Source organism: Leptonychotes weddellii, chromosome 5 (assembly GCF_054177405.1).
Source record: "Leptonychotes weddellii isolate Sample4059 chromosome 5, ASM5417740v2, whole genome shotgun sequence".
NCBI classification, from domain to species: domain Eukaryota; kingdom Metazoa; phylum Chordata; class Mammalia; order Carnivora; family Phocidae; genus Leptonychotes; species Leptonychotes weddellii.
Window position 1 is genome coordinate 58,495,213 of NC_138373.1, and position 26,819 is coordinate 58,522,031.

A 26,819-nucleotide genomic window follows, 5' to 3' on the forward strand; every position below is an offset into this window, starting at 1 on the left:
CATTTTTCACAGAACTAGAACAAATAATCCTAAAATTTGTTTGGAACCACAAAAGCCCCCCGAATAGCCAAAGCAATCTTGAAAAAGAACAAAACTGAAGGTATCACAATCTCAGATTTCAAAATATACTACAAAGCTGTAGTAATCAAAACAATATGGTACTAGCACAGAGACTGCTGGGAAGTTGGTGGAGTAGGAGGACCCTGGGCTCACCTGTCTCCTGGGTACACCTACATAATACTCACATTAGCATAAATAACCCAGAAGATGATCTGAAGTCTGGCGAAACAGACCCCCCAGCTAAACATAGACAAGAGGCACATCAAAGAAGGTAGGAAGGATGGAGACAGAGTTTGGTGCTAAATGGACTCACAGGGCCTTCCTCAGGAAGGAGGGAGCCAGCCAGGGCCTGGAGAAATGAGAGAAGGAGACCCTCACACCAGGGGAGCCCACACAGGGACGACAAATCCCCATAACATTTGGCTTTGAAAACCAAAGCGGCCAAATTTTGAATTTCATCAGTTCTTAAAACCAGCAGTACTTAAAAACTGGAATTTTAAAAATCAGCAGCTTGGCTCTCAGAGAGCTGGGCAGGTGAGAGGAAGTTGAGTCCTTTCCCTCAAAGAGACAGCAGAACAAATCACCTGCAGAGATACAGGATAGAACCAGCAGTTTGAAAATGCCTGGGGCATAGGGGAGAGAGAGTTGTTTACTAATCTTGGAGTGTGTCCAGGAGGGACAGACTCTAGGAACAAAGAAGCAGGCAGGTGCCATTTCCCTCCCTTGCCCACTGGCCTAGATACCTGGCTACTTGTGGGAACCAGTGTCAAGACTTGCCACCTAACTTGCTTGCATCGCTGCCTGCCCCCCCCCTCCCCCCACGCCTCCGAGCTGTGCTTCCATGGATCCACCCCTCTAGACTGTCCTGCTTCAGTTCTGGTGCTGCAGGGCCCCTTCCTCAGGGACCACCAGCCCACAGACCTTGCTAACCCTACCCCTCCAGCCCCTGTGCAGATTGTGGACCTTCCCACCCCCCCAACAAATGCTCTTGGTCAGATCCCTTCAAAGCAGTACCACAAGTGTGGCAGAGTGCAGGCAGCCCAGACAGGGGCTAGTACCACTCCAAAGTGAGTCCTGCCCCAGGGAGAGGGAAAGAAAACGACACGCACAAGTCTGACTGTGGCCCTAGCAGCGGGCTGGTGGCAGACAACTGGTCTGACTATAGGCCCTGCCCACCAATAAAAGCTTCTCAGGGGACAGCATAGGGAAAGTGCCCTGCAGTTTGGTGCTACTTCATCTCTGGAAAATGCCTGGTCTGACTCAACTCAAGCCCAAGGTGGCCCCAGATTGGCCCACTAACACAGGGACCAGACCCTGCCCACAACAGGCAAAGAGAGCCATTTCAGACAACTGGACTGAAGGCAAATACAGCTCAGTCACAACAGTAGGACACCCCCAAAGCACCATTTTCTGGTGAAAAGGAGACATTGCACCACAGGGTACTACAGGACCTATTCTTTATAAAGCCACTACTTTCAAAAACAGGAGATGTAGCTGACTTTCCTAACACATAGAAACAGACACAGCAATAGACAAAATGAGGAACAGAGGAATATGTCCTAAATGAAAGAACAGAACAAAATCATAGCAAGAGTCCCAAGCAAATGGAGATAAGTAATATGCCTCATAGAGAATTTAAAGTAATTGTCATAAAGATACTCACTAGACTTGAGAAAAGAATGGAGAACCTCAGTGAAACCATCAACAAAGTGATAGAAAACATAAAAAAGAACCAATCAGAGATGATGAACTCAATAAATGAAATTACGAATAGAGTACCTGGGGTGCCTGGGTGGCTCAGTTGGTTAAGTGACTGCCTTTGGTTCAGGTCATGATCCTGGAGTCCCGGGATCAAGTCCTGCATCAGTCTCCCTGCTCGGCAGGGAGTCTGCTTCTCCCTCTGACCCTCCTCCCTCTCATGCTCTCTGTCTCTCATTCTCTCTCTCTCTCTCAAATAAATAAAATCTTAAAAAGAAAAAATCTTAAAAAAAAAAAAAGAAAAGAATAGCATACCTGGAATAAATAGTAAATGAGAGGAAGCAGAATGATGATCAGTGACCTGGAGGATGGTGTAATGGAAAGTAATCAAGCTGAGCAGGTGAGAGAAAAAAAATTATGCAAAATGAGAATAGATCTAGGGAACTCAGTGACACCATCAAGCATAATAACAGTCACATTATAGGGGTCCCAGAAGGAGAAGAGAGAGTAAAGGGGGCAGAAAATTTATTTGAAGAAATAATATTGAGAACTTCCCAAATCTGGGGAAAGAAACAGAAATCTAGATCCAGAAGGCACAGAAAACCCCCCAAAAAATCAACTCAAAGAGGTCTACACCAAGACACACAGAAAATAAAATGGCAAAAAGGAGTGATAAAGAGAGAATTTTAAAAGCAACAAGAGAAAAGGAAAGCAGTTACATACAAAGGAAACCCCATAAGGCTAAGTGGATTTTTCAGCAGAAGCTTTACAGGCCAGAGGGGAGTGGCACAGGATATATTCAAAGTGCTGAAAGGAAAAAAATCTACAGCGAAGAATATTCTCTCAAACAAAGCTATCATTCAGAACAGAAGGTAGGATAGAGTTTCCCAGACAAACAAAAGTTAAAGGAATTCGTGACCACTAAACCAGGAGTAAAACCAGCCACTACCCCATCACACACAGTGCCGTCAGCCTATCCCAAATCCACAGTCCAGCCGCCCTCCTGCCCTAGTCAGTGTGCACTGCCTGGTGCTTGCTCAATGCCAAGTCAACACACCTTCACCTCAGATCAACAGGGACTCAAATTGATACTCTCCCCCTCAAATTACAGCCCCTGTACTCAAATTTGTGCACAACAGTGGTCATAATTATAATGGCAGAATGAAGCAATGCAAATGGTGACACCAATTCTATGGAATATGTAATGGATGAAAAGAGTGTGCTGGGCCGGGAACCTCTCTGACAGGCACATTAAAATAGAGTACATACAGCAGGATTCCAATTATTAAAAGAACACTCTCCCTCTGCACCCCCCCCAAAAAAATCAGTATGGTACTGGCACAAAAATAGACACATAGATCAATAGAACAGAGTAGCAATCCCAGAAATAAACCCACAATTATATGGTCAGTTAATCTTCGACAAAGCAGGAAAGAATCTGCAATGGCAAAAAGTTTCTTCAACAAACGGTGTTGGGAAAACTGGACAGCAACATGCAAAAGAATGAAACTGGACCACTTTCTTTCACCATACACAAAACAAATTCAAAATGCATTAAAGACCTAAATGGGTGACCTGAAACCATAAAAACCCTAGAAGAGAGCACAGGCAATAATTTCTGACATCAACTATAGCAATATTTTTCTAGATGTTTCCTGAGGCAAGGGAAACAAAAGCAAGAATAAACTATAGGGACTACATAAAAATAAGCTTCTGCATGGTGAAGGAAACAATCAGCAAAAATAAAAGACAACCTCCTGAATGGGAGAAGATATTTGCAAATGACATATTCAATAAAGGGTTAGTTATGTATGTATGTTTGTGTGTGTGTGTATATATATATATATATATAACTCCTACAACTTAAAAACCAAATAATCCAATTAAAAATTGGGCAAAAGACATGAATAGACATTTCTCCAAAGAAGAAGACATCCAGATGGCAGACACATGAGAAGATGCTTAGCATCACTCATCATCAGGGAAATGCAAATCAAAACTGCAATGAGTTATCACCTGACACCTCACACCTGTCAGAATGGTTAAAATCAAAAACACAAGAAACAAGTGTTGGGGAGGATGCGGAGAAAAAGGAACCCTCTTGCACTGTTGGTGGGAATGCAAACTGGTGTAGCCACTGTGGGAAACAGGATAGAGGTTCCTCAAAACAATACAAATAGATATAAGTTTTGGCGGGAATCCTACTACTGGGTATTTACCCAAAGAATAGGAAAACTAATTTGAAAAGATATATGCACCCCTATGTTTATTGCAGCATTATTTACAATAGCCAAATTATGGAAGCAGCCCAAGTGTCCATTGATAGATGAATGGATAAGGAAGATGTATATACAATGGAATATTACTCAGTTATAAAAAGGAATGAAATCTTGCCATTTGCAAAAACATGGATGGTGCTAAAAAGCATATTGGTAAGTGAAATAAGTGAGCCAGAGAAAGACAAAAACCAAATGATTTCACTCATATGTGGAATTTAAGAAACAAAACAAAGAACAGAAAGATATAGATTCTTAACTATAGAGAACAAACTGATGGTTTCCAGAGGGGAAGTGGGGCAGGGGGGATGGGTGAAATAAGTGATGGCGATTAAAGAGGACACTTACTGTGATGAGTACTGAGTAATGTATGGAAGTGTTGAATCGCTATATTGTACACCTGAATAGAACAATTTTCTGGAATTAAAATTTTTTAAATTCCAGTTTTATAGGATAAATAAGTTTAGAGATGTGTTGTACAACATTGTGTCTATAGAGAATGATACTCTATTGTACACTTAAAAATTTATTAAGAAGGAGGACAGACCTTATATTAAGGGAGAGAGATGTTAGGATGAAGCTAAGAGATTTGGTAGGATTCAGTGGCAGAATGTATGTAGGGGGTGAACATCCTATTTTCTCTTCCTGTGTAACCCTCTACCACAGGGATTGTGGCACTGCTGACTTCAGCAGTTTAGAACAATGGTCATTTTTGGTTCCCAGGTCTGTAGGGTCGGAAGCCCAGGCGTGGTATGGCTGAGTTCTCTGCTCAGGGCTCAAAAGGCCAAAGTCAGGGTATCAACAGGGCTTACTGGCTCATCTCTTCTGGAGCTCAGGGTCCATTTCCAAATTCATGTGGTTGTGGGCCACATTCAGTCCCTTGCAATTGTAGGACTGCAATTGCAATCCTCACTTTCTTGCTGTCAGCCAGGGGTTACTTTCGGCTCCTAGAAGCCACTTGCATTCATTGACATGCGGTTCCCCTCCATCTTCAAAGCCAGGAACAGAGACTCTCCTTAGTGTCAGATCCTTGACAGCAGCACCAAAATTGGTGTTTGAACAACCAGGAGAAGGTGTATGTACACCAAAGGGTGGGGATTCTGAGGGTCATCTCAGAATTCTGCTTACAACAGTGAAGAATAGGGAGAGGTGAGGGTACACAGGGAGAGTCTAGCTGGGCCCATTTGAGGGACTGTGGAGCCATTAACTACGGCTGAGAATACAGAAGGTAGAGGAGTTTTGGCGGGAAGGTGAGTTCAAGTTTAGATACATGAGGTAAAGAGTTTAAGAGAAAAAAAATCTCAACTAAGTAATATTTTGTGTGTAAGTATGTCTCCTGCCAGCCTTATAAGGGTTGAGCCCCCATAGTATTTTCTTATTTAGGAATTTTCATCTATTGATGAAACAGAAATAAGTTATAAAAAGGAACTGATCTTTAGGGACTATGGGGATGAAAGAAGTATACTTTATAAAAATATTTGTTCATCTCAGCTATCTGAAAGTTCTAAAGAATATTCTCTAACTCATGATGGGTTATAAAATGTGACCAAAAATGAGGGACCAGATTTTTATTCTCTAATTCTCGAGAGAACCTGGCCCCAAGTTTTCATTACAGTTGGTATTATTACCTCATGGCAGGAAATGGCAGTCTGCTGGATAATGGCTTTGCATATTTCTACCACCTGAAGATCTCAGTGTGGAGAGTTATAGGGCTAATTTTCCTTTGTCCTCAAGAACATATCCATAAGTCTAAAATATCAACTACACGGGATAGCACTTCCAGAGACTACCAAATGGACTTCCATTGTCCAGCTAAATAAATTGTCATTGTTTCTCCCACTTTCCCACAAATTATTGAGATGCCAAGCATTGCAGGCGGGAGAGAGGAGCCCATTATAACCGAACCTTTTCTGCCTTCATCCTACCGAGACTGGAATGCAGGGGCAGACAAACTTAAGGGCAGATAAATACAATGAATCTAACCAATATTTTAGAGATATATGTGAGGTGCCAGAGAGCTCCATGGTTGGAAATGAAGGTCAAAATCCAGCCAGTGGACGGATCATAAAAGACATTTTATACCAGGATTGGATTGTGTTGTGTTGTGTTATAGATGCCTGGCAACTAGGTCTCTGTGCGTGTGTGTGGTTTTATTCTTTCAAAATTTGTCTCATTTTTTATACAACTTTATTGAGATAAAATTAATATTTAAAGTGTAATTTGATCAGCTTTGACAAATGTATATACCTGTGAAATTATTACCAAAATTAAAAATAATGAACATATCCATTAACCCCAAGAGTTTCCTTATACCTTTTATAATACCTCTCTTCCTTTCCATCTCCATACTCTGGAATCACTGAATGCTATCATTATAAGTTACTTGAAATTTCTATAAATGGAACCATACGCGATGTTCTCTTTTCCCGTCTAGCTTTGTTCATTCAGCATAATGGTTTTAAGATTCTTCAATATTGTTACATGTTTCATTAGTTTACTCTTTTCTGTTCTGGAGTTCTGTTCCCTTCTGTGGATATATTAGAATGTATTTATCCTTTTGCCTGTTGATGGACATTTGGGTTTCCAATTTGGGGCTATAACAAATAATACTGAGGTGGAGATTTGTGGATAAGTCTTTATGTGAATATATGCTTTTGTTTCCCTTTGGTGAATATCTAGAAGTGGAATGACTATATGATAAAAGTATATTTAACTTAAGAAACTGCAGAATCGTTTTCCAAAGCAGCTTACCATGTTTTCGTCCCTTCAGCAATGTATGAGATTTCCAGTTGTTCCATGTCCTTGCCATAATGTGGCATAGTCAGTCTTTTTAATTTTAGTCAACCTAATGGTTGTATAGAAACTGTGGTTTCAATTTGCATTTCCCTGTTGATGAGTGATGTTGAGCATCTTTTATGTGCTTGTTGGCCATTTATATATTTTCTTTTGTGAAGTGTTCACATTTTTTGCCCATTTTTAAAATTATTGACTTGTAAGACATCACCAGGATTTAAGCAAGAGAGTATCCTAATCAAATTTATGTTTTAGAAAAATCACTCAAGCAGGGAATATTGAGGATGAATCACAGCAGGGCCAGACTGAAGAAGAAGGGCCAGTTGGGGGGGATTGGAATAGGTCCAGGAAAGGATGCTACAGTACTTTGCAGTGGGTTAAGGAGAGATGTCTCTGAGATAGAACTGACAGGTGCTGGTGACCACTTTTACATATGAGGGTTAATCAAGGAAATCTGATTCACCTGGAAATGAGGGTCTAGAATTCAAGGGGAAAACAACCACCACCAAATTCACCACCAAATTTCTATGTAGCACTCACCACATGCCAAGTACAATTCTGAGCATTATCAGAAATACTAACTCAGGGTTGATCCTCATAACAGTCCTAACGAGGTGGGCATTATTATTATCCACACTTCACAGAGGAGGAAACCGAGTCAGAGAGTGAAAATGTGTCATGCCTGTAATATACAAACAAAAAAATCACAGTCAGTGCGATTAAACGTATAGAAGACAAATGGTTTAAAGGATAGTAAAACATGGTTTTGGAACCAGGCACCATGGAACTTAGATGCCATATCACATACACTGGCTGCATGACTTGGGGGGCAAGTTTCTTAGACTCTGTGCATCTCTCTTTTCTTATTTGGAAAACAAGGATACCGCTTTCGTTTAGACTGGTGTGAGCAGTAAATGCGGAAGCTTGTTAAAAGTTCTTAGAACAAAATATGTGCCCAGCGAATGTTAGCGCTCGTCTTACTTTCCTGTAGATGTAACCATAGGGGTGAGTGAGGTGGTCCGGGAAAGCCTGGAGAAAAGAAGGGTAGAAAAAGATGTAAACCTAAGCAGCGCTCCCTTTGTGACACCATACGAGGCATAAAGGAAAGGGACTGGGAGAACACGTGCAAACGGTGACATTCACTATTGATCAGGATTCCAAAATAGGGTGCAGGTAAATGTCACGCATTTCCAGCAAGGGCACACAGGTGAAATCTGTCTTACCTCCTACACTAGATCCAGGTACACTTTTTACAAAATAAAGCACTCTTAGGACATATTGTAACCAAAGTTGAGTGTTATATTTGTGAGGCATTTATTCACGTTTTAAAAACTTGAACTGTAAAGGTAGAATGTGCTAAACAATAAAACAATTTGAATAATACAGGTCAGGATGCACTAGAAAGCGAGAATCTTCGGGACCTGCACGTCCCCAGGTGCACCACCAGTACTAGTCGGTTTGGATCTTTCCAAATCATTTTATATAGGCCTTCATACACAAGAATGTAGCACCCTTCAAGTTAATATGTACAGTATAATAAAACAATACAAAAACCCTCATATTTTTCAATAGTGGCATAATAATCAAAACTATTATACCACTGTTTATCATTCTCTTACTGATGGTAGGTTGAATATAATTTTTTCTATAACAAATTCAACTGCAATTAACATTCCAGTATAAATAGGAGCATGCAAATGAAACTGGTCTAAGGGCACATGTATTTTAAATTGTGATGGGACTGCAAAATTGCCCTCCAGAAATGTTTGAGCAATTTGAAACCCATAATAGCTAATATTTATTGAATATTTACCAGATGTGAACACTATACTAAGGGCTTTATGTAGAGCATCTCCACAAACTCTACTGGGTCCATCCTATTATTATTACTTTCATTTGGTAGATAAAGAAATGCAGGCCTGGGAAGGATGAGTAAATTGAATGAGGTAACCCAGGTAAGAAGTAGTGTAGGAGTGATTTGAACCCAAATCTTTAGTACTGTCTGTAAATCGTGCTGATTCTTTTACTTATCACTATTGGTTTTATTCATTCCTTCCTATTTCATCAGTTCATTTTCATTGCTAGAGTGCATCTTTGAATTTTTCTTCCAGGAAGAATATAGGGGTGGTAAATATGTCTAAGTTCTTGTATGTCTAAATAAGTTCATTTTACTGTCACTCTTGAATGACAGTCTGGTGTGAGCAGTGGCTGGTTATAGAATTCTAGGCTCATACCCATTTTTCCCACAGTACATAATGTGTCCTTTGTCCTTTGCACATGAGATGCTTGATGCCAGCAGATAACTTTTCCCTCCTTCCCTCTCACCCTCCTCCTCCTCCTCCTCCCCTTCCTCTTCCTCCTCCTTTTTCTTCTTTCCATCTCTCTCTGTCTCTCTCATCATGGGATTCTTTCTCTATTGCTGAGGTTTACAAATTTTCAAAAGAAATATCTGGATCTTAAAATCTGAGGACCTATCTTTAATTTAGGGAAGATGGGAGATCCTACTAGGTAGGTAGATATTGGCTCTCTTGGATCTGTTTTCCACATCTCAATATTTTTTCTCAATTTGCATCCCTATCCTTTATTTAAAGTTATGTTCTAGGGGAATCTATTAGCTGATTTTTAAATTTAATATTTAGGTCTGCAGTAATTTAGTTTGTCATTTTATTTAGTCCTCTTAGATATGTTTTGAAAATATTTCTGACTTTAAAGATATTTTCTTCTTCAGCCTATTTATAGCAGTAGTGTCTGCAGGGATACTAGCTTATGCTCAATTATATACGAATCATATCAAAATGTAATATTAAATCAGGATGAGCATTGAAATTAAAAGAGTACAAAGTAGGTGGGATTTGAATGGCCAATACATCCAGTAATCAACTGTATCATACTTGGTGGTCCCTTTCTATAAGAGAAATTGTGTGGGGGCGCCTGGGTGGCTCAGTCGTTAAGCGTCTGCCTTCAGCTCAGGTCATGGTCCCAGGGTCCTGGGATCGAGCCCCACATCAGGCTCCCTGCTCTGCGGGGAGCCTGCTTCTCCCTCACCCTCTGCTTGCCTCTCTGCCTACTTGTGCTCTCCCTCTCTCTCTCTTTGTCAAATAAAGAAAATCTTTAAAAAAATAAAAAAATAAAGAGAAATGGTGTGTTGTCTCTTTTGCTATCCTGACATGAAATCCATAGATCATGGAATCTGCAGAATTAAGAAGAAACCCCATTGTAAAGTAAAGGAGAATCAAAGGGAAGCAGTTGAGCCCAGAATATACACTTTGACATGTGCACGCTCAGGCAGCTCTTCTCTAAAGATAACGGTGGTCAGGGGCGCCTGCGTGCTGCAGTCGGTTGAGCGTCCAGCTCTTGGTTTTGGCTCAGGTTGTGATCGCAAGTCATGATCTCAGGGTCGTGAGACGGAGCCCTGTGTCGGTAGGGCTCCACGTGGAGTCTGCTTAGAGACTTTCTCTCCCTCTCCCTCTGCCCCTAGCCAACCCCCCCCCCCCCCGGGACTCTCTCTCTCAAATAAGTAAATAAACTTTTTAAAAAAAGATAGCAGGAGTCAAATGCAGTCAGCGCACGTGCCACGGCAAGGCGTGCGCACTCACGTGAGGCACAGGTGCCACAGCACTATTGATCCGTTAGTGACACGAGGGTCCACAATGGTGAAAAACTCATACTGCGTTCTGAAAAAAATGAAATGCAGTCTTCTTTTGATTTACATGGTAGTGCATTCCTGGAAAATTCAGTGTATATTATAACCTAGCCAAAATAGCACTCATGTCCTCATTTCCCAAGTTGCTTGAGCCAATATTTATTTTTTTTTTCCTCCGAAAAGCTTTTAAGGCAACAAATGTTCCCAAGCTCAGTTTCAGTCCTGTTTCATAGATCAAGAGCTTCACTGTTTTCCGAACAACCTGCAGTTTCATTTTCATTTCCTCAGTGATCAGAACACTTACAAATTTTTCACAAAATTTTTCTAGGTGGTTTCCCCGCCCCGCCCCGCTTTGGTTTCTATTTGTCATTCAGTTTCAGTTCTATTGGACTGTGGTGATACAATGTAATTTGAAATATTTCAATATTTTGGAATTTAATGAGGCTTTCCTTGTGGCCTACTTGGGGTCTGTGTTTCATAAATGCTCAGTGGGGCTCTCCAATAGAAGATGTAACATCAATTTGCAGGATAAAACATTCTTTCCATGGCTATCAGATCAGCCAGAGAAATTAAGACATGTGGACCTTCTACAACCATTTTTCTTCAGTCTAAGCGAAGTGTTTTAAAAATAACCAAATAATGTGGTTTTGTTGATTATGTTTCTCATGAGAGGTTTTGCTTTATGTCTTCTGTCTGTGCTCTTCCTTTTGTGGCTTATACTACTGATTACTACAGGAGGATTAATCGACCCAATTAATAAACATTGAATTCAGTCTTGATCTTCTTCTTCTCCTTCTTCTCCTTTCTTCTTCTTTCTTCTTCTTTCTTCCTGCCTCCTTTGTTTTCTTTTTGTTTGTTTTGTTTCTTTTTCTTCTTCTTCTTCTTCTTACTGCCTCCTTTGTTTTCTTTTTGTTTGTTTTGTTTCTTTTTCTTCTTCTTCTTCTTCTTCTTACTGCCTCCTTTGTTTTCTTTTTGTTTTTGTTTCTTCTTCTTCTTCTTACTGCCTCCTTTGTTTTCTTTTTGTTTGTTTTGTTTCTTTTTCTTCTTCTTACTGCCTCCTTTGTTTTCTTTTTGTTTTGTTTCTTCTTCTTCTTACTGCCTCCTTTGTTTTCTTTTTGTTTGTTTTGTTTCTTTTTCTTCTTCTTCTTCTTCTTACTGCCTTTGTTTTCTTTTTGTTTTGTTTCTTTTTCTTCTTCTTCTTCCTGCCTCCTTTGTTTTCTTTTTGTTTGTTTTGTTTCTTTTTCTTCTTCTTCTTCTTACTGCCTCCTTTGTTTTGTTTGTTTGTTTTGTTTCTTTTTCTTCTTCTTTTTCTTCTTACTGCCTCCTTTGTTTTGTTTCTTTTTGCTTGCATCTACCAAGTACTGTTGCCAGTACTTTTACTTACGCTATAATAGCTTCTCTTTAACATTTACAGTAATTATATTGTTCTATAGCCCTGGTTATTTTTTTTTTTAAAGATTTTCTTTATTTATTGGAGAGAGACAGAGACAGCACAAGCAGGGGGAGGGGGAGAGGGAGAAGCAGACTCCCCACTGAGCAGGGACCCCAATGTGGGGCTCGATCCCAGGACCCGGGATCATGACCTGAGCTGAAGGCAGAAGCTTAACCGACTGAGCCACCCAGGCGCCCCTGGATTTCATTTTTAAAGGAAATCTGTTTTCATTTTCATTGGGTAAATACCCAGTAGTGGAATTACTGGACCATATGGCTTTTCTATTTTTAGTATTTTGAGGAGCCTCCATACTGTTTTCCACCACAGCTGCACCAATTTACATTTCCACCAACAGTGTGTAAGGATTCCTTTTTCCCCATATCCTCGCCAACACTTGTTATTTCTTGTCTTTTTGATTCTGGCCATTCTTACAGATGTAAGGTGATATCTCATTGTGGTTTTGATTGGTATTTCTCTAATAATTAGTGATGTTGAGCATCTTGTCATGTGTCTGTTGGCCATCTGTATGTCTTCTTTGGAAAAATTTATATGTAGGTCCTCTGCCCATTTTTAATTGAATTACTTGTGGGGTTTTTGGTGTTTAGTTGTATAAGTTATTTATATTATTTTGGATATTAACCCCTGATCAGATATATCATGTGCAAATAATCTTCTCCCATTTCGTAGGTTGCCTTCTTGTTTTGTTGATGGTTTTCTTTGCTGTGCAAAAGCTTTTTATTTTGGTATAGTCCCAATAATTTATTTTTACTTTCGTTTCCCTTGCCTGAAGAGACCTATCTAGAAAAATGTTGTTAAAACTGATGTCAAAGAAATTACTGCCTATGTTTTCTTTTAGTTTTATGGTTTCATATCTCACATTTAGGTCTTTAATTCATTTTGAGTTTATTTTTATGTATAAGAAAGTGGTTCAGTTTCATTCTTTCGCATGTAGCTGTCCAGTTTTCCCAACCCCATATATTGAAGAGACTTTTGTTCCCATTGTATATTCATGCCTGTTTTGTTGTAGATTAGTGAACCATATAAGTGTGAGTGTATTTCTGGGCTCTCTAGTTTGTTCTATAAAATGATTTGTTTCTAGTTCTGTAAAAAATGCTGTTGGTATTTCAATAGGGATTGCATTGAATCTGTAGATTGCTTTGGGTAGTGTGGACATTTTAACAATATTCTTTTCATTTGTGTCATCTTCAGTTTCTTTCATCAATGTTTTATAGTTTTCCAGGTACAGGTCTTTCACTCCTTGGTTAGGTTTATACCTAGGTGTTTTATTCTTTTTGGTGTAATTGTAAATGGAATTGTCTTAATATCTCTTTCTGCTAGTTTGTTACTACTGTTTAGAAATACAAGTGATTTCTGTGTATTAATTTTGTGTCCTGCATCTTTATTGAATTCATTTATTATTTCTAATAGTTTTTTTGTGGAGTGTTTAGGGTTTTCTATGTATAGTATCACGTCATCCGCAAATAGAGTTTTACTTCTTCCTTACCAATTTGGATGCCTTTTGTTTTTACTGGAAGCTAGGACTTCCAGTACTAAGTTGAATAAAAGTGGTGAGAGTGGACATCTTTGTTTTGCTCCTGACCTCAGGGGAAAGGTGCTTAGTTTTTCACCATTGACTATGACGTTAGTTGTGGGTTTTTCATATATGGCTTTTATCATTTTGAGGTATGTTCCCTCTAAACCCGCTTCTTGGGAGTTTTTAACATGAATGGATGTTGAATTTTATCAAGTGCTTTTCTGTATCTATTTAGATGATTATATGATTTTTATGGTTCCAGAGTGTTTTCAAGTTCAATCACTGTGTCTCACTCCAGGGCTTGTTGACAGCTGAGCAGAAAGACCGCCTTTGGTAAGTGAAAGGAAGAGTGAGAGAGGCCTGAGTTACTCATGGATGCTGCTTTCCAGGTGAACAGCCTAACAGTGACTTAAACCATCAGAACATTTATATTTTTTCAGCTTTATTGAAGTATAATTGACCTGTAACATTGCGTAAGTTTAGGGTGTACAAGGTGATGATTTAATACACGTATGTATTGTGAGAGGATTGCAACAGTGTTAGTTAACACTTCCAAGACCTCATATAATTACCTTTTTTCTGTGTGTGGTGATAAAATCTACTCTTACCTATACTGTATAATGTACTTGAAAGTTGTTAGCTATAGTCAGTATGTTGGACATTTGAGCCCCAGAATTTATTTCTCTTGTAACTGGAAGTTTGTACCCTTGACCAGCATCTCCCCATTTCCCCTACCCTCCAGCCCCGGGCAATGACCGTCCTACGTTCTGAGTTTGCCTTTTTCAGAATACATATATAAATGAGAACATAGTTATTGCCTTTCTCTGACTTATTCCATTTAGTATAAGACCCTCAAAATCCATCCATGTTGCAAAATGCAGAATCTCCTTCTTTCTCATAGCTGAATAATATTGGTGTGTGTATATATCCATTCTTTATCCATTCATCTGTTGATGGACACTTAAGTTGTTTCCTTGTCTTGCCTATTATGAGTAATGCTGCAATGAACATGGGAGTACAGATATCTCTTTGAGATAGTGATTTCATTTCTTTCAGATATATACCTAGAAGTGGTATTGCTGGATCATAATGCAGTTCTGTTTTTAACCGTTTGAGGAACCTCCATAGTTGTTGTTTTCCACAGTGGCTGTACCAATGTACATTTCCATCAACAGTCCATGAGAACCTTTATTGTGTATTCAGCAATTAGTGGAAGGAGGTCCCAGGATCAGTTCAACAGCTCGATAATAGGGATTTAGGATTTTTTCTTTTTTCTACTCGGGCATTCCACAGATTGACCTTTATTATCCTCTGGTTTAAGGTTGGGATTATGGCTGTCATATTGGCAAACATCACAAAATAATTGAAGTATCTCAAACAACAAAGGCATAAAAGATCTCTTACCTCACGCAGATGTTTAATCTTTGATAAAGCAAATCAGAGGAACAACTCTTATTCACAGCTTCTCCAACAGACATTACCTGGAATTGGGTAGCACGACCAACTCAGACTAATCCCTGCAAAGTGCAAATTGTCTTGATTCATCACTAAGGACCAGGACTCAGGCGGACTAAACAAAATTGCATATTATGCTATACAAGTCTGCTTCTGATAATAGGCACTTTTTGTGGATTAACCAGTTCTTATAGGCATAGGTGCAACAAGTTCTGACTTAATGCAACAGCTTTTTGAGAAAATTATAAACTGTGCATGCATAAAAAGGGTAAACCCTCTCCAAATTACCAGATCTCATGTTTCCAGCTCTGGCTCAAGTTATAGCAACACTGGGAAGCACAATGCAGTGAAAATAGTGTGGTTGCTATTTTATTAGATGAGATAGTGAATGGAAATCATACAGATGTCATAAGTACAGTTTGGTCGGCAGTTGTTGGTCCAGCGTCAGAGTGTGTGTATAAGACAGCGGTTTCAAAAAAATACTCCCTGCCCTCTGGGAGCTTGAGGGTAAGGATGCTTGCTCCTTCTCCTTTGGAAAGGAAGTGTGGCAGCAGAAGAAAGGGCATTAATACAATTAAGGGACATTTCTTTCAAATTGATAGTTCTATTACATACCAGTGGCTAAAAATAAAAATCCGTTCACTTCCCTATATAGGATTACTTAATTAGGTCCTGATGTATCACTTGGAAGTAATGGATGTTTTTTACATAATAAAACCATCATAGAAATTATTAGGAAACTTCCAGTGAATTTGCTAATGGAGAACTGTTTATATGGGGTGATTATAGAGCTATTTTAAAATTGTGTGATGTGAGAATAATCGCTATGACACAGGAGTTCACAGTTATTGAATATTTCTTTCCCAGGTTTTGTTCCAAGTACTTTACGTGAATCAGCTCTTCCATGCCCACAACGATCCCATGAGGTAAGCAGAATTATGACCTGATCAGAGAGGCTAAAGGACTGTGTCAAGGTTGCAAAGCTGGTAATAGGCAAAACCAGAGCCTGAACTCCGGAGGTGTGGCTCCAGATCCCGCGCTCCAACTGCTATCCTGTACAGTCTTTCCATGGAAGCACAGCTGGGGCTAACTGGCCCAACTGTTGAAGCAAGGCCACTGCTAGTTAGCTTGTGTATCTAAGCAGGTGGCAGTTTGTCCTCATGTACAGCTAAATAAAAAAGTTTCGTTTTGCCTGACTGGAATTCAGGAACAGGATGTGGATAATGCTCTAGTTCCTGATGGCGAGGAGCAGGAGAAGGGACGATCCCATCACAGATGGGCCCCGATCGTCCACCCCCCTTTATTTCTCCGTATCTTTAAATGGCTGCACTGTGTGGGGAGGAGCAGGACTAGTGAGTTCCATCTCTCAAACAACCCTGTTAAACATGAAGTTTAATTTTAGACATGGCAAGTTCAAAGGAACCACGTGGCATCAGAGTAGAAAACAGAATTTGATCCACCATGGGAAACAACATCCTAAATACCCAAGCGCAAGAACAGATTTGAAGATACTTTATTAAGATCAAAGGTTTTCCATTACATTTATTTAGAAATCCTTACTAGTCAAAAAGAAAATAACAGAAATCCAGATCTTCAAGCAGCTTTTAATAACAGTTTTGTAAATCTATGAAGATTACAGGTTTGTTAATTTTAAATTATTACAATTTAGATACATTCAATCATTATACAATACCAGGAATGTCAGCCTTAAAGATATTAAGAACATCTATATAAGTAAAGCAACAGGAAAAAAATACTTCAATTTCACCTTTTTATTTTTAACTGACTCTAATTTGGTAATCACGGGAATATAGAATTTCCTGATCTCGGATTTTAAATATACGGACTTAAAACTATAAACATTCCTCTTCTCTGCAACAGTGGCTGACACTGTCTTGGGAGCCGGCTGAACTAGTACAGTGAGGAGCGCCGGGCACGTCTCCTTGCTGGAGGTGGTCTGGGTGCAGACACAAGAGTCCAGGGCCTTCCGCAACAGTTATCAACGAGCCCTTGGCACTGCCTTACTCAGTTTTAACCTAATCTCTAAATATCAAAATGGCTATGTAAACATCACTTGCAAAGCCATGTACCTAATAAAACATTTCTCAAATTGCCAGGGTGCCCCTTTTCATTAAAAACAAACAAACAAACAAAAAATTCTAGTGTGAAAAGGGAGAAAGGTCTGGACAGTTATATATATATATATTTTTTTTTTTAAGATTTTTATTTATTTATTTGACAGAGAGAGACACACAGCAAGAGAGGGAACACAAACAGGGGGAGTGGGAGAGGGAGAAACAGGTTCCCTGCTGAGCAGGGAGCCCAACGTGGGGCTCGATCCCAGGACCCTGGGATCACGACCCGAGCCGAAGGCAGACGCTCAACGACTGAGCCACCCAGGCGCCCCTGGACAGTTATATTTTTAAATAACACCCCATCGCCACCAACAGCCAGAAGGACTCTGTTTCCACCACATTACACTACCTTCTACCCCCACAGTAAAGAATTTGGTTGGACTGCCTAAATTAAATTATTCAGACAATTGCCTAGATAATTACACGTTTCCCATTACTCCTTGTACAGGAAGCTTTGATTTATAGGAGATCTTAGAGTTCAAGGAGGAGTCTATTCTACCCAAACTCTCTGTGTAAGACTTGTATTTTCTTAGAGCAGCCATACAACTTTAAAGTACGGCAGCCCTCTTCCCCACTCCTTTAAAAATCTAGATGGCTTGCTATTGACTTTATAAACTTAGAACTCACTGTCTGGATCATGTTAAGTAACATCTGGTCTGATTGTTTTAGTGAGAGTGTGTATCAATACCATTACAGCAGTTTTTGTCTCTGTTTCTAATATGAAATTTGACGCGTCTGAAGGAAATCCAGTGGAAAATGCTACCAAGTGCACAGTGCACATATAACACTCGTGGGCTATCTGTGTACGAACAAAGGTCAAATATTTACATGGAATGTTGACCCTGACTTATAAAACTACTCTTTTAAATTATGACATCTTTACATACAATTTATTTTATGAATAGCTCCATTTGATAATTAAAAAAATACGCCTTTCAAAGATTTCATAAATATATAAAATTTCACTACGTTCTATTTTTCTTATGACATCTAAACTCTCTTTACAAATCAACAAAAAATATTTTCTGTTTGAAAGTCATAGATGTGATGATTTTTGATTGGCAGGGTCTTACTGCATGCAAGAATGGCAAGACATGTTCTCTTAAACAACTTATGGCCCTTTCTAGTATGCTGAAGTTCAGTAGTAACAAAGAAAAATGAGAGCCCATCTAAATTATTTACAAGAGTCTTTCTTAAGATTCTTTAAAAATGGTAAGATTAGGATGGTACCTGACCAGTGTTAAGAATTATTTTGATGATGAAGAGGTAAGTTAACATTATACGAAAAGTTTTTCTAAAATACATTTTAGTGCAATTTAAGTATATGATCAATTGCACATGTGAAAAATGATCACATTTTAACTGTATCAGTAACATGTAAAACATCTACTTTGAGAATAGGAATCACATTCTTATAACTTATTGGATAGTGACTCTGGAAATCCTGTCTGAGGATTTACAAATAAAAATGTCCTTCGTAATCATTACTTGCCCCAAGATATCACCAACCTTACAAAGACTAATACCATAAGGAAGGGCTTTTAGTTACATATACAATCATTTTTAAAAGTCGTATCTTCCCCTCATTAAATACTCGAGTCACTGATATGTAGTCCTAAGAGGTTGTCTCAAGCTATAACATGCAGGCCACTCACTAAGGCAAATGTGTCGTAATTCCTTTAAGAAAGATTTTTAAATACACTCTGACTATATTGTATATATGTAAGAAAAAGGTTGCACTTTTAGAATAGCAAGAGGACACCTTATTGTCAGCCTAGGTGAACCTATAGTGACCCATCCAAAGAACAGCAAAGCTGTCCTGTTTGCCTGGAGCTGCTCAAGGCTGCTAAGTTAGTACCTTCAACTGTTAACGTACAAACTTGATGGAGGGACCACGTCTGAGGCCTGCTGAAGCACTGAACTCCAGTATCAATTCCCTAGCTGTTTCTCTCTAAAAAGTCCAACCTCATCTTGGAGATACAGCTGTATATTAAAGACAACCAAAAGGTTCAAAGCTCTGCTCAAAATACAGTACTGTGCAAATTTTGATTTTGGATCTTCTACTCAAATATTGTGTTTGAAGTAAGGCTGGATAAAGATACAAACAAAACCAACATTCAGTTTTAAGCAAGACTGCACATCTACAACAGTGATATAGATTAAAAAGCCCTACCACCAGAACGGTAACTGATTTCATCATGCACTCTACAAAAAAGATGATTGTGGGAATTTCCCTTAGTTATGAATGTAACCAGCTCACTGGAACCCAGTGGGCTTCTGTCTCTAATTTGTCAAAAGTTGTTTTTAGCTCATTGAATGCCACGGTAAGGTCATCATTTACTATAATTTTGTCAAAAAGATGACCATACTGATTTTCCATTATCTGTGCAGATTTAATCATTTCCTGAAAGTCTTCTTCCTGCAAAAGGAAGAATTAAAAAAACTTTGGTTAACCAGGCAATTACATCACTTTACATGGACGCAGACATTTCCACAACTGGTTTATCAAATGCTATTCTGTGTTTATTCTTTCAGCCACAAATGAAAATGACCCTCTTGAACTGCAAGTTCTTCAGACGTCATACCTTCTGATGTTCTCTCTCGGATCTGCTCAACTGCTTGCACAGAATCAAAGTTCCCACCTTTCGTGAATTTCAGGATTGTCACTCATTCACTTATTATTACAGGGATAGTTCAGTCAATATAATTTGAAGATCTATTCATAGAAGCACAGAAAGCCAGTACAGCGCAATCACTCAAAATGTCTGTACCCAAATACAATTCTGTCTTTTATCGGGTTTTGGATCACAGCATCTACTACACCATGTCTTCCGAAAGTAGTGGCTCCCACATGTATGATTTCAAGTACCACTTACATCTTCATACTGAGCATCACTGTACTTACTGTAAAAGGCTTTGCAGCACCTTGGTCATCTCTGCTTGAAATAATCTTTGCATTTTTTCTTGTCTCCCTCAAACGCTCTATTGATGGAGGCTTTATAAATATCACATAGGGCTTAAATTCTAGGGTCCTTAAATGCTTCACTGTCTGCAAGGAAGAAAATAAGTCTTCTTTTATTTCTTCATAATGTCATGAGTGAATTTTACAGTAAACCAAAGTTTCTTTCAAAGGAGAAAATTCCTTAAAATTATCTAATTAAGGCCAGTAGCTCTTTCAATATATTATTCAATCAGTTAAATGTCATAATTAAATGTCATAATTATATACCCCTAAAAAATGTTGGAGAATATAACTTGCCTTTTAAAATGTTTTGAAAAATGTCATAATTCATATTGGACAGAAGCAGCTAAAAATATCACAAAACTGATTTTTAAATCAAATACTCAAAAGATGCTATGCGTTAAGTGTCTGCACATGAAAGTTTTCCAACCATCCCACCTAAGCCTCTTCCTGATCTCAAACAGGAGTCTGTCATTCTGTCTGTCTCATTTGCCGTTCTGTGGGCAAGACTTCCGCTTTCCATGAAGCTTGTCAACATTCTCCCATCAAAATATCTTACATTATTTCCGCTATGCTTCTGAGGACTCGTCTACAGTCTAGGGGTGGGAGTGGAGGGAGCCTCTTGACCTGTGTGTCAGGGCCTCCTCAGAACGTGAGTACAGACCACAAACTCCCCTGAGAGGTTATGGTGGGGTGTGGGGGTGCAGCTGGAGGATCCATACGTCCGGAGGGCTAGTGAGGCTCTCGGACGGAGAGCTGGACCTGCACTGACAGAGCTGGACACGACTAGACCCAGGGCCCTGGCACAGAGCTGGCTACACAAGCAGGAGTAGTCTACTCATCGCCGGTGCCTACGTGAAGGGGTCAGCTGCCCTACTGATTCTTGGGGCGCTTTGACTCCAGATTCATCTTCCTGAAGAAGAATGAAGGGCTTCTCCAGGCCACTCACTCTTGGAGGATGTGTACCCATCAGTGGAGCGAGACTCTGTGGCCCCTGGGTAACAAGGAAAACGCTATGGGTAGGGTCTCTGCTGGAGGAGATGTGGTTCAGTAAGAACGGAACGGCTTCATCCACTGGCATCCTCGGTCCAAAGTGTTCCTAAGCGTTCCCCGGCTGCCAGCAAGGATTCAGCTGACAGCCGCAGGAAGGATCTCATTCAGTTCAATTCCTGTGAAATGCCCCACAGCTCTATGTACGGGGTGTACGCTTCTAGGATATGTAGAGACTCAAAAGAAGGCCAAGAACCAAAGTGTCCATTGTAAAAATTACAAACACTTATAATCAGACTTAACACTTAAAAATCCATTATACACGTAGCACCGTATTTTACACAGAAGAAATATCTAAGAGTCTTGTACTTGGCTAACACAGAATATAAACAAGAGTTACAAACAGATCTTGTGGCTTCCCCTAACTCCTCTTTTCTAATATTATGGGCCTTTTTTATTTTCCTCTCACCAGAGACTTCTCAAATTACATTTAAATGCTTTTGTCATTAGGAAAGCCACAGATATGCCCAAAGTGAGCAGCCTTCAGATTTACCCCCAGATTGAAAGGTTCACATGGAGTGTGGTAGCTCACATGGGCCAGAATGGTACTGAATAGTTCATTGTTCACTTACATGAGGCTGAACATCCAACAAACAAACTTTGTTTTTAGCTAGGACAGACCGCACGGAGTCTATACTCGTCCCGTAGTAGTTGTTTTTATATTCACCGTATTCAATAAACCTGTAGGAAATCAGATCTAAATCAGAGCCATTTGTGAATTAATTATAGATATAAGTGGGAAGACATAATTCAAATATAGAAAAGATTTTTGCTGAACATGTAATTTTTTTTTTTTACTGTGTTCAATAAAATAAGTAGGGCCAAGTCCTCCAGAATGTCAATTTTTAAAAATCTTGTATTTTACATTTTCAAATCAGTAACACTTGCTTGTATTACACTTAAGCAGAAAAAAAGTACTTCAGGCCAGCAGTACTCTGTTTTCCATCACCTCTTTTTCAGAACTAATGCAATGCAATAAAGCAGTGAATAAGCCAAACAATAGAAACTACTGAAATTTCACTGCACGCTACAGAATAACCACGCTCAGCTTTAGAACGACAGGAGGGACTGCCTGGTGGCTAATGGAAGCAGGGCAGCCGATTACGTGCTATAAAAACACAATCGCTGTGCCAAACGTGGAAAAAAGCATTTTGATGTTTCAATAAAATCCCCAAATCTCACATTAAAACACACATTGCTTCCTGATACCCTAAAATATTCACGCTGAAGCAAATGGAGGACCTGGGGAGGTTGGGGGGGAGGGTTAGAGCTGGCCAGGGGACGTGGTACAAGCAAGGTGATGAACAGTATTTTAATTTTTTGAAGAGCCAATGAGGGTGAGAGGTGCATGCAGGAGAGATGGTCGAACTAGGGATCTATTACATTGTTGTTAGTTTTTTAAAGAAAATTCTATTCAAATTCTATGTTAAGATTCAATGAGTGGGGTGGAAAGAGGTCACAATAATATATGAGCAACATTCCCTCATCCTTCAAAATAATTCCTACCCATTGAACTTACCAGAAACATAGCAGCTCTAGGTTATTAAAAAATTACAGGTGAAGACTGATAACACCTACTAACTGAATTATCACCTTTTTATCCATTTCAGATATTATAAAACTTAAAATTTATTTCAAACGGAAGGGAACCCTCAGTTCCCTGGAAACTGGATACAGAGGCACAGGCTTAAAAACAAGAGTCACACAAAAAACCGCCACATACTTGTTATTTTGTACATCTGTCTCGAACAAATGCTTGGAAATGAAAATATATTCCACACCATCACTCTCCTGGCTTCTTCTTGCTCTGGTCGTGTCTGCGATTTAATTAAAAAGAGTTTACAAAAGTTTACATCAGCTACCCTAAGGAGGACACTAAAAAAGAAATCATCATGTATTAAAGTATTTTTCAGGGCATCTGGGTGGCTCAGTAGGTTAAACGTCTGCCTTCGGCTCAGGTCATGATCCCAGAGTCCCGGGATCAAGCCCTGCATCAGGCTCCCTGCTCAGCAGAGAGCCTGCTTCTCCCTCTGCCCCTCACCCTGCTTGTGCTCACGCTCTCTCCCAAATAAAATCTTTAAATAAAAAATAATGTGTTTTTCATAAACCAGATTTAAAAACTTAGAAAAAAACAAATTGATTAAATAAAGTGTCATTCAGATTTTCTCTACCGATATGAAAGTACAACACTGATTTGAATATGGATTCAAGATTAAATTGCATTGTGTCTGTGCTACTCATTACTTTGAAGGTTATAATGTTAGTTAAGTAAAAATAGTATTTTAACCCTTGAGGAAAAACTCCTGTCTTTTGCAGATAATATGCTTATTACCATATTTACTGATCGTTATTCATTGAAGCAAGCCTAATGCCTACTAGGTTGTAAGGTAAACTCTGAAATTATTTTACTGTCCTCCATACACAGCACATAGTAAGTATGCCATCAATGTTTTGTTTTACTAATTGACTGAATTCGAAGACTAAATGCTATTCATTCCTCCTTTGCAAAATTATAAACACCTTCTTAGAATACTACTGAACTTCCAAATGTTCATTAATGTTGCCTATCTGCTACTAAGTTATAATGGAGCAGAAAATACAGGATTAACTGTAAAAACATAACCAAACCTAAGGAGTTGCATGCTGATAGGGCAAGCAAAAAACTGACCATAGCCCATCCTTCCTGCAGATTTCAGCTAAAAACTCTGGGCCCATACAACTATCTCAGCACTCTGAAAATAAATAAAAAGCAGGTAGACTGTGGAGAGGAATCAACCTGCATGGGGTAGAGTTTTAACTTTTATTTCTTCTTAGCTTTGCCCTGAGGGTGGGAACATTTGCAGAGCATCATGCTGTTCTGTGTGACTAAATTCCAGTAGGAGCCCTTTTTGGTGAAAAGAACCAAGAAAAAACTTTTAAAAAGCCCTTACAAATTGAAGAGCGTGGAGGTAATCCAGGAAGACTGGGTGAAGAAGATACTCTAAAGCTGTGAAGGAACCAAAACTAGCTGAAGAATAACCCCTGAGCTATACATTTGCAGTTCAGACTCAAGGTAACACAGCAATATTTTCATATGTGAACTGAGATTAGAATACACAAGTCTCAGCCTAACCCGTGAATAACAGCAGCACAGAACACCCCCAAACCAATGTAGAAAAGGCTTAGAGAAAGAGCTGAGATTTGAACTATGCACACAACTATCAGACTCACCCCTGAACCACATGTGACAGGGAAGACCCAAATCAGTGTAGCAAAAACTTAAGAGAACTGAACTGAGATTGAAACCACAACTCACAGAAAATGAGACAGAACTTACGGTATGAACTTACGGTATGAACTTACGGTATGAACTTACAGTATGAACAGACTTGCTAAAATGAAAACATTCTCCGGAATGTTGACTCCCCTCCACCATCTTCCTGCTTTACTCATTTTCAAAGTGCTCCGACCACTATCTCGGGCCCAGAGTTTTTAGCTGTAATCAGCAGTAAGGATGGGCTATATCCAGGTTTTCACTTGCCATGTTGGCACTGCAACTCCTCAGGGTTTTTGTTTTTAAGTTAATCCTGTATTTTCTGCTCCACTGTAAGCAGGACCTAGAGTTGATACAATACTGCATTCATAACATCCAGAATGCAATTTAAAATCATTTAATATAAAAGAACCAAAAAATTATGACCAATTCTCAAGGGGAAAATGGTAGATGGCAACTCTGAATGACCCAGAAGTTAGAACTACCAAAGAATTTAAGAATTTAAGAACTTATGTGTTTATAACTGTGTTTTATAAGGTAAAGGAAAACACATCTGAAATGAATGGAAATATAAATTCTCAGAGAAATAGAAACTATAAAGGAGAATCAAATGGAAATGTTAGAATGGAAATATACAATATCTAACAAACAAGTTGCTAGATGGGCTAGGTAGCAGAATGGAGAAGACAGAGAAAAAAGTCAATGAACTTGAAGATAGATCAATGGAAATTATAAAATCTGAGCAACAAAGAAAAAAAAGATTGAAAAGATATAAATGGAACCTGAGGGACCTGGGAAATAAATGTGTAATTTGGATGCCAGAGGAGACGAAAAAGATATCGAGGCAAAAAAAAAAAAAATGTATTTGAAGAAACAGTGGCCCCAAACTGCTAAAATCTGGTGAAAGACATATATTTTACAAATTTCAGAAGCTCAACAAATCTCAAATAGGATAAATTCAGAGAAAAATCATGCCTAGACACATCAAAACCAGAGTACTAACAGTCAAGGATAAAAAAAATCTTGAAAGCATCCAGTAAAAACCAATACAGTACACATGAGGAATAATGATTTCAGTGGCTACAGATTTATTATAAATCGTAAAAACGAGAACTCAATGAAATAATATCTAGACTTAAAGTACTGAAAGAAAAGAACTTCACCTAAAATATCCTTCAGGAGAAAAAAGCAAAACAAACACCTTTTCAGAAGAAGAGAGACTAATAATTCATCAGCATATCTGTTCTAAAAGAATATTCAAGAAAGTTCTTAGGCTAAAAGGAAATGTTAAGAAGGAATTTATATCTTTAAGAAATGAAGAAAGCAACAGAAAGAATAGTTGAGTAGAAATAAAAGTCTGTTTTTTCCTCTTACATTCCTTAAACATACATATACATATATATATAATATAGACACATATATATAAAATATATATACAACTGATTTAAAAGTTATAATATCTGGTAGTTTTCAATGTACGCAAATGTAACACATTTGTCAACTAGAACAAAAAAGACTAGGAAAAAGGGATTTATATGATTGCAAGGTTTCTATATATTATGTGAAATGGCATGAAGTTAACTCTAAGCAGACTGTCAATGGTTAGACACTAAGCCTGTTGTAATCCCTAGAGCAACCAATAACAAGTAATGCAAAGACACAGAAGCAGAGAGCCAATAAGTAAACTGAAATGGAACACTAATAAACATTCAAATAAAAAAAAGAAGAAATAAAAAGCAAAACAAAAATAAAAACAGAAACAAATGGGATAAACAGAAAAACTTAATCGTAGCTTAAATTTAATCATTTCCATAACTCAATAAATGTTAATTGGTTTATATACTCCAATTAAAAGGCAGAGAATAGGTGAAAAAGCAAGACCCTAGTACATGCTGTCTATTAGTTTATAAGAAAGACACATTAAAGACACAGATAAGCTGGAAGTGAACAGATAGAGGACAGTGTATGTACCATGTAAACAGTAAGCATAAGGTGCTGAAGTGGCTACTTTAGTATCAGACAAGAGACTTGAAAAAAAAGTATGACCAGAGACAAAGATGAATGTTTCATAAGAGAAACTTAAATTAACAATTATAAATTTGTACACACATAATAACAGAACTTGAAAGTACATGAGGCAAAAATTGGCTGAGTTAAATGGAGAAATGGACAAGTTCACAATCAGAATGGGTTTTACTGCCTCTCAACAACTGATAGAACTAGACAAAGTATCAGTAAGACACAGGGGATCTACACACCATCACCAACCTCAGGGGTCTAATTAATACCTGTGTACTACTACATCCAGTAACTGAAGAATACACATTATTTTCAAGTGTAGATGATGCATTTGTCAAAAGGTAGATCATATGCTGGCCCATAAAAGTCCCAATGATTAAGAATTCCTCATATCAGTGAGATCATATGATACATGTCTTTCTCTGTTTGACTTATTTCGCTCAACATAATACCCTCCAGTTCCATCCACGTCATTGCAAATGGTAAGATCTCATTCCTTTTGATGGCTG

General features: G+C 38.7%; 1 protein-coding gene and 1 long non-coding RNA gene across 3 annotated transcripts in view; one reads left to right on the forward strand and one right to left on the reverse strand.

Annotated features, from left to right (window-relative positions):
- LOC145721677 (uncharacterized) overlaps positions 1 to 19,938 on the forward strand; it is a 67,625-nt gene extending 47,687 nt beyond the window's left edge. Inside the window, exons 2-3 of the long non-coding RNA XR_014145511.1 lie at positions 15,759 to 15,817; positions 19,562 to 19,938. This is a non-coding gene — a long non-coding RNA (uncharacterized LOC145721677). The remainder of the gene's footprint in view (positions 1 to 15,758; positions 15,818 to 19,561) is intronic.
- The window catches only part of MPP7 (MAGUK p55 scaffold protein 7), a 114,671-nt gene continuing 104,240 nt past the window's right edge, over positions 16,389 to 26,819 (reverse strand). Inside the window, exons 10-14 of one of the 2 annotated variants that reach the window (XR_014145507.1) lie at positions 22,762 to 22,855; positions 21,611 to 21,719; positions 19,932 to 20,075; positions 16,982 to 19,445; positions 16,389 to 16,927 (exon numbers count right to left, since the gene is read on the reverse strand). Coding sequence is in view for 1 of the 2 variants with exons in the window: in XM_081820788.1 (XP_081676914.1) it covers positions 19,266 to 19,445; positions 19,932 to 20,075; positions 21,611 to 21,719; positions 22,762 to 22,855 (527 nt within the window). In the remaining variant the exon portion in view is untranslated. Of the gene's footprint in view, positions 19,446 to 19,931; positions 20,076 to 21,610; positions 21,720 to 22,761; positions 22,856 to 26,819 lie in introns of both variants that reach the window. The other variant, XM_081820788.1, reaches the window with a different exon arrangement.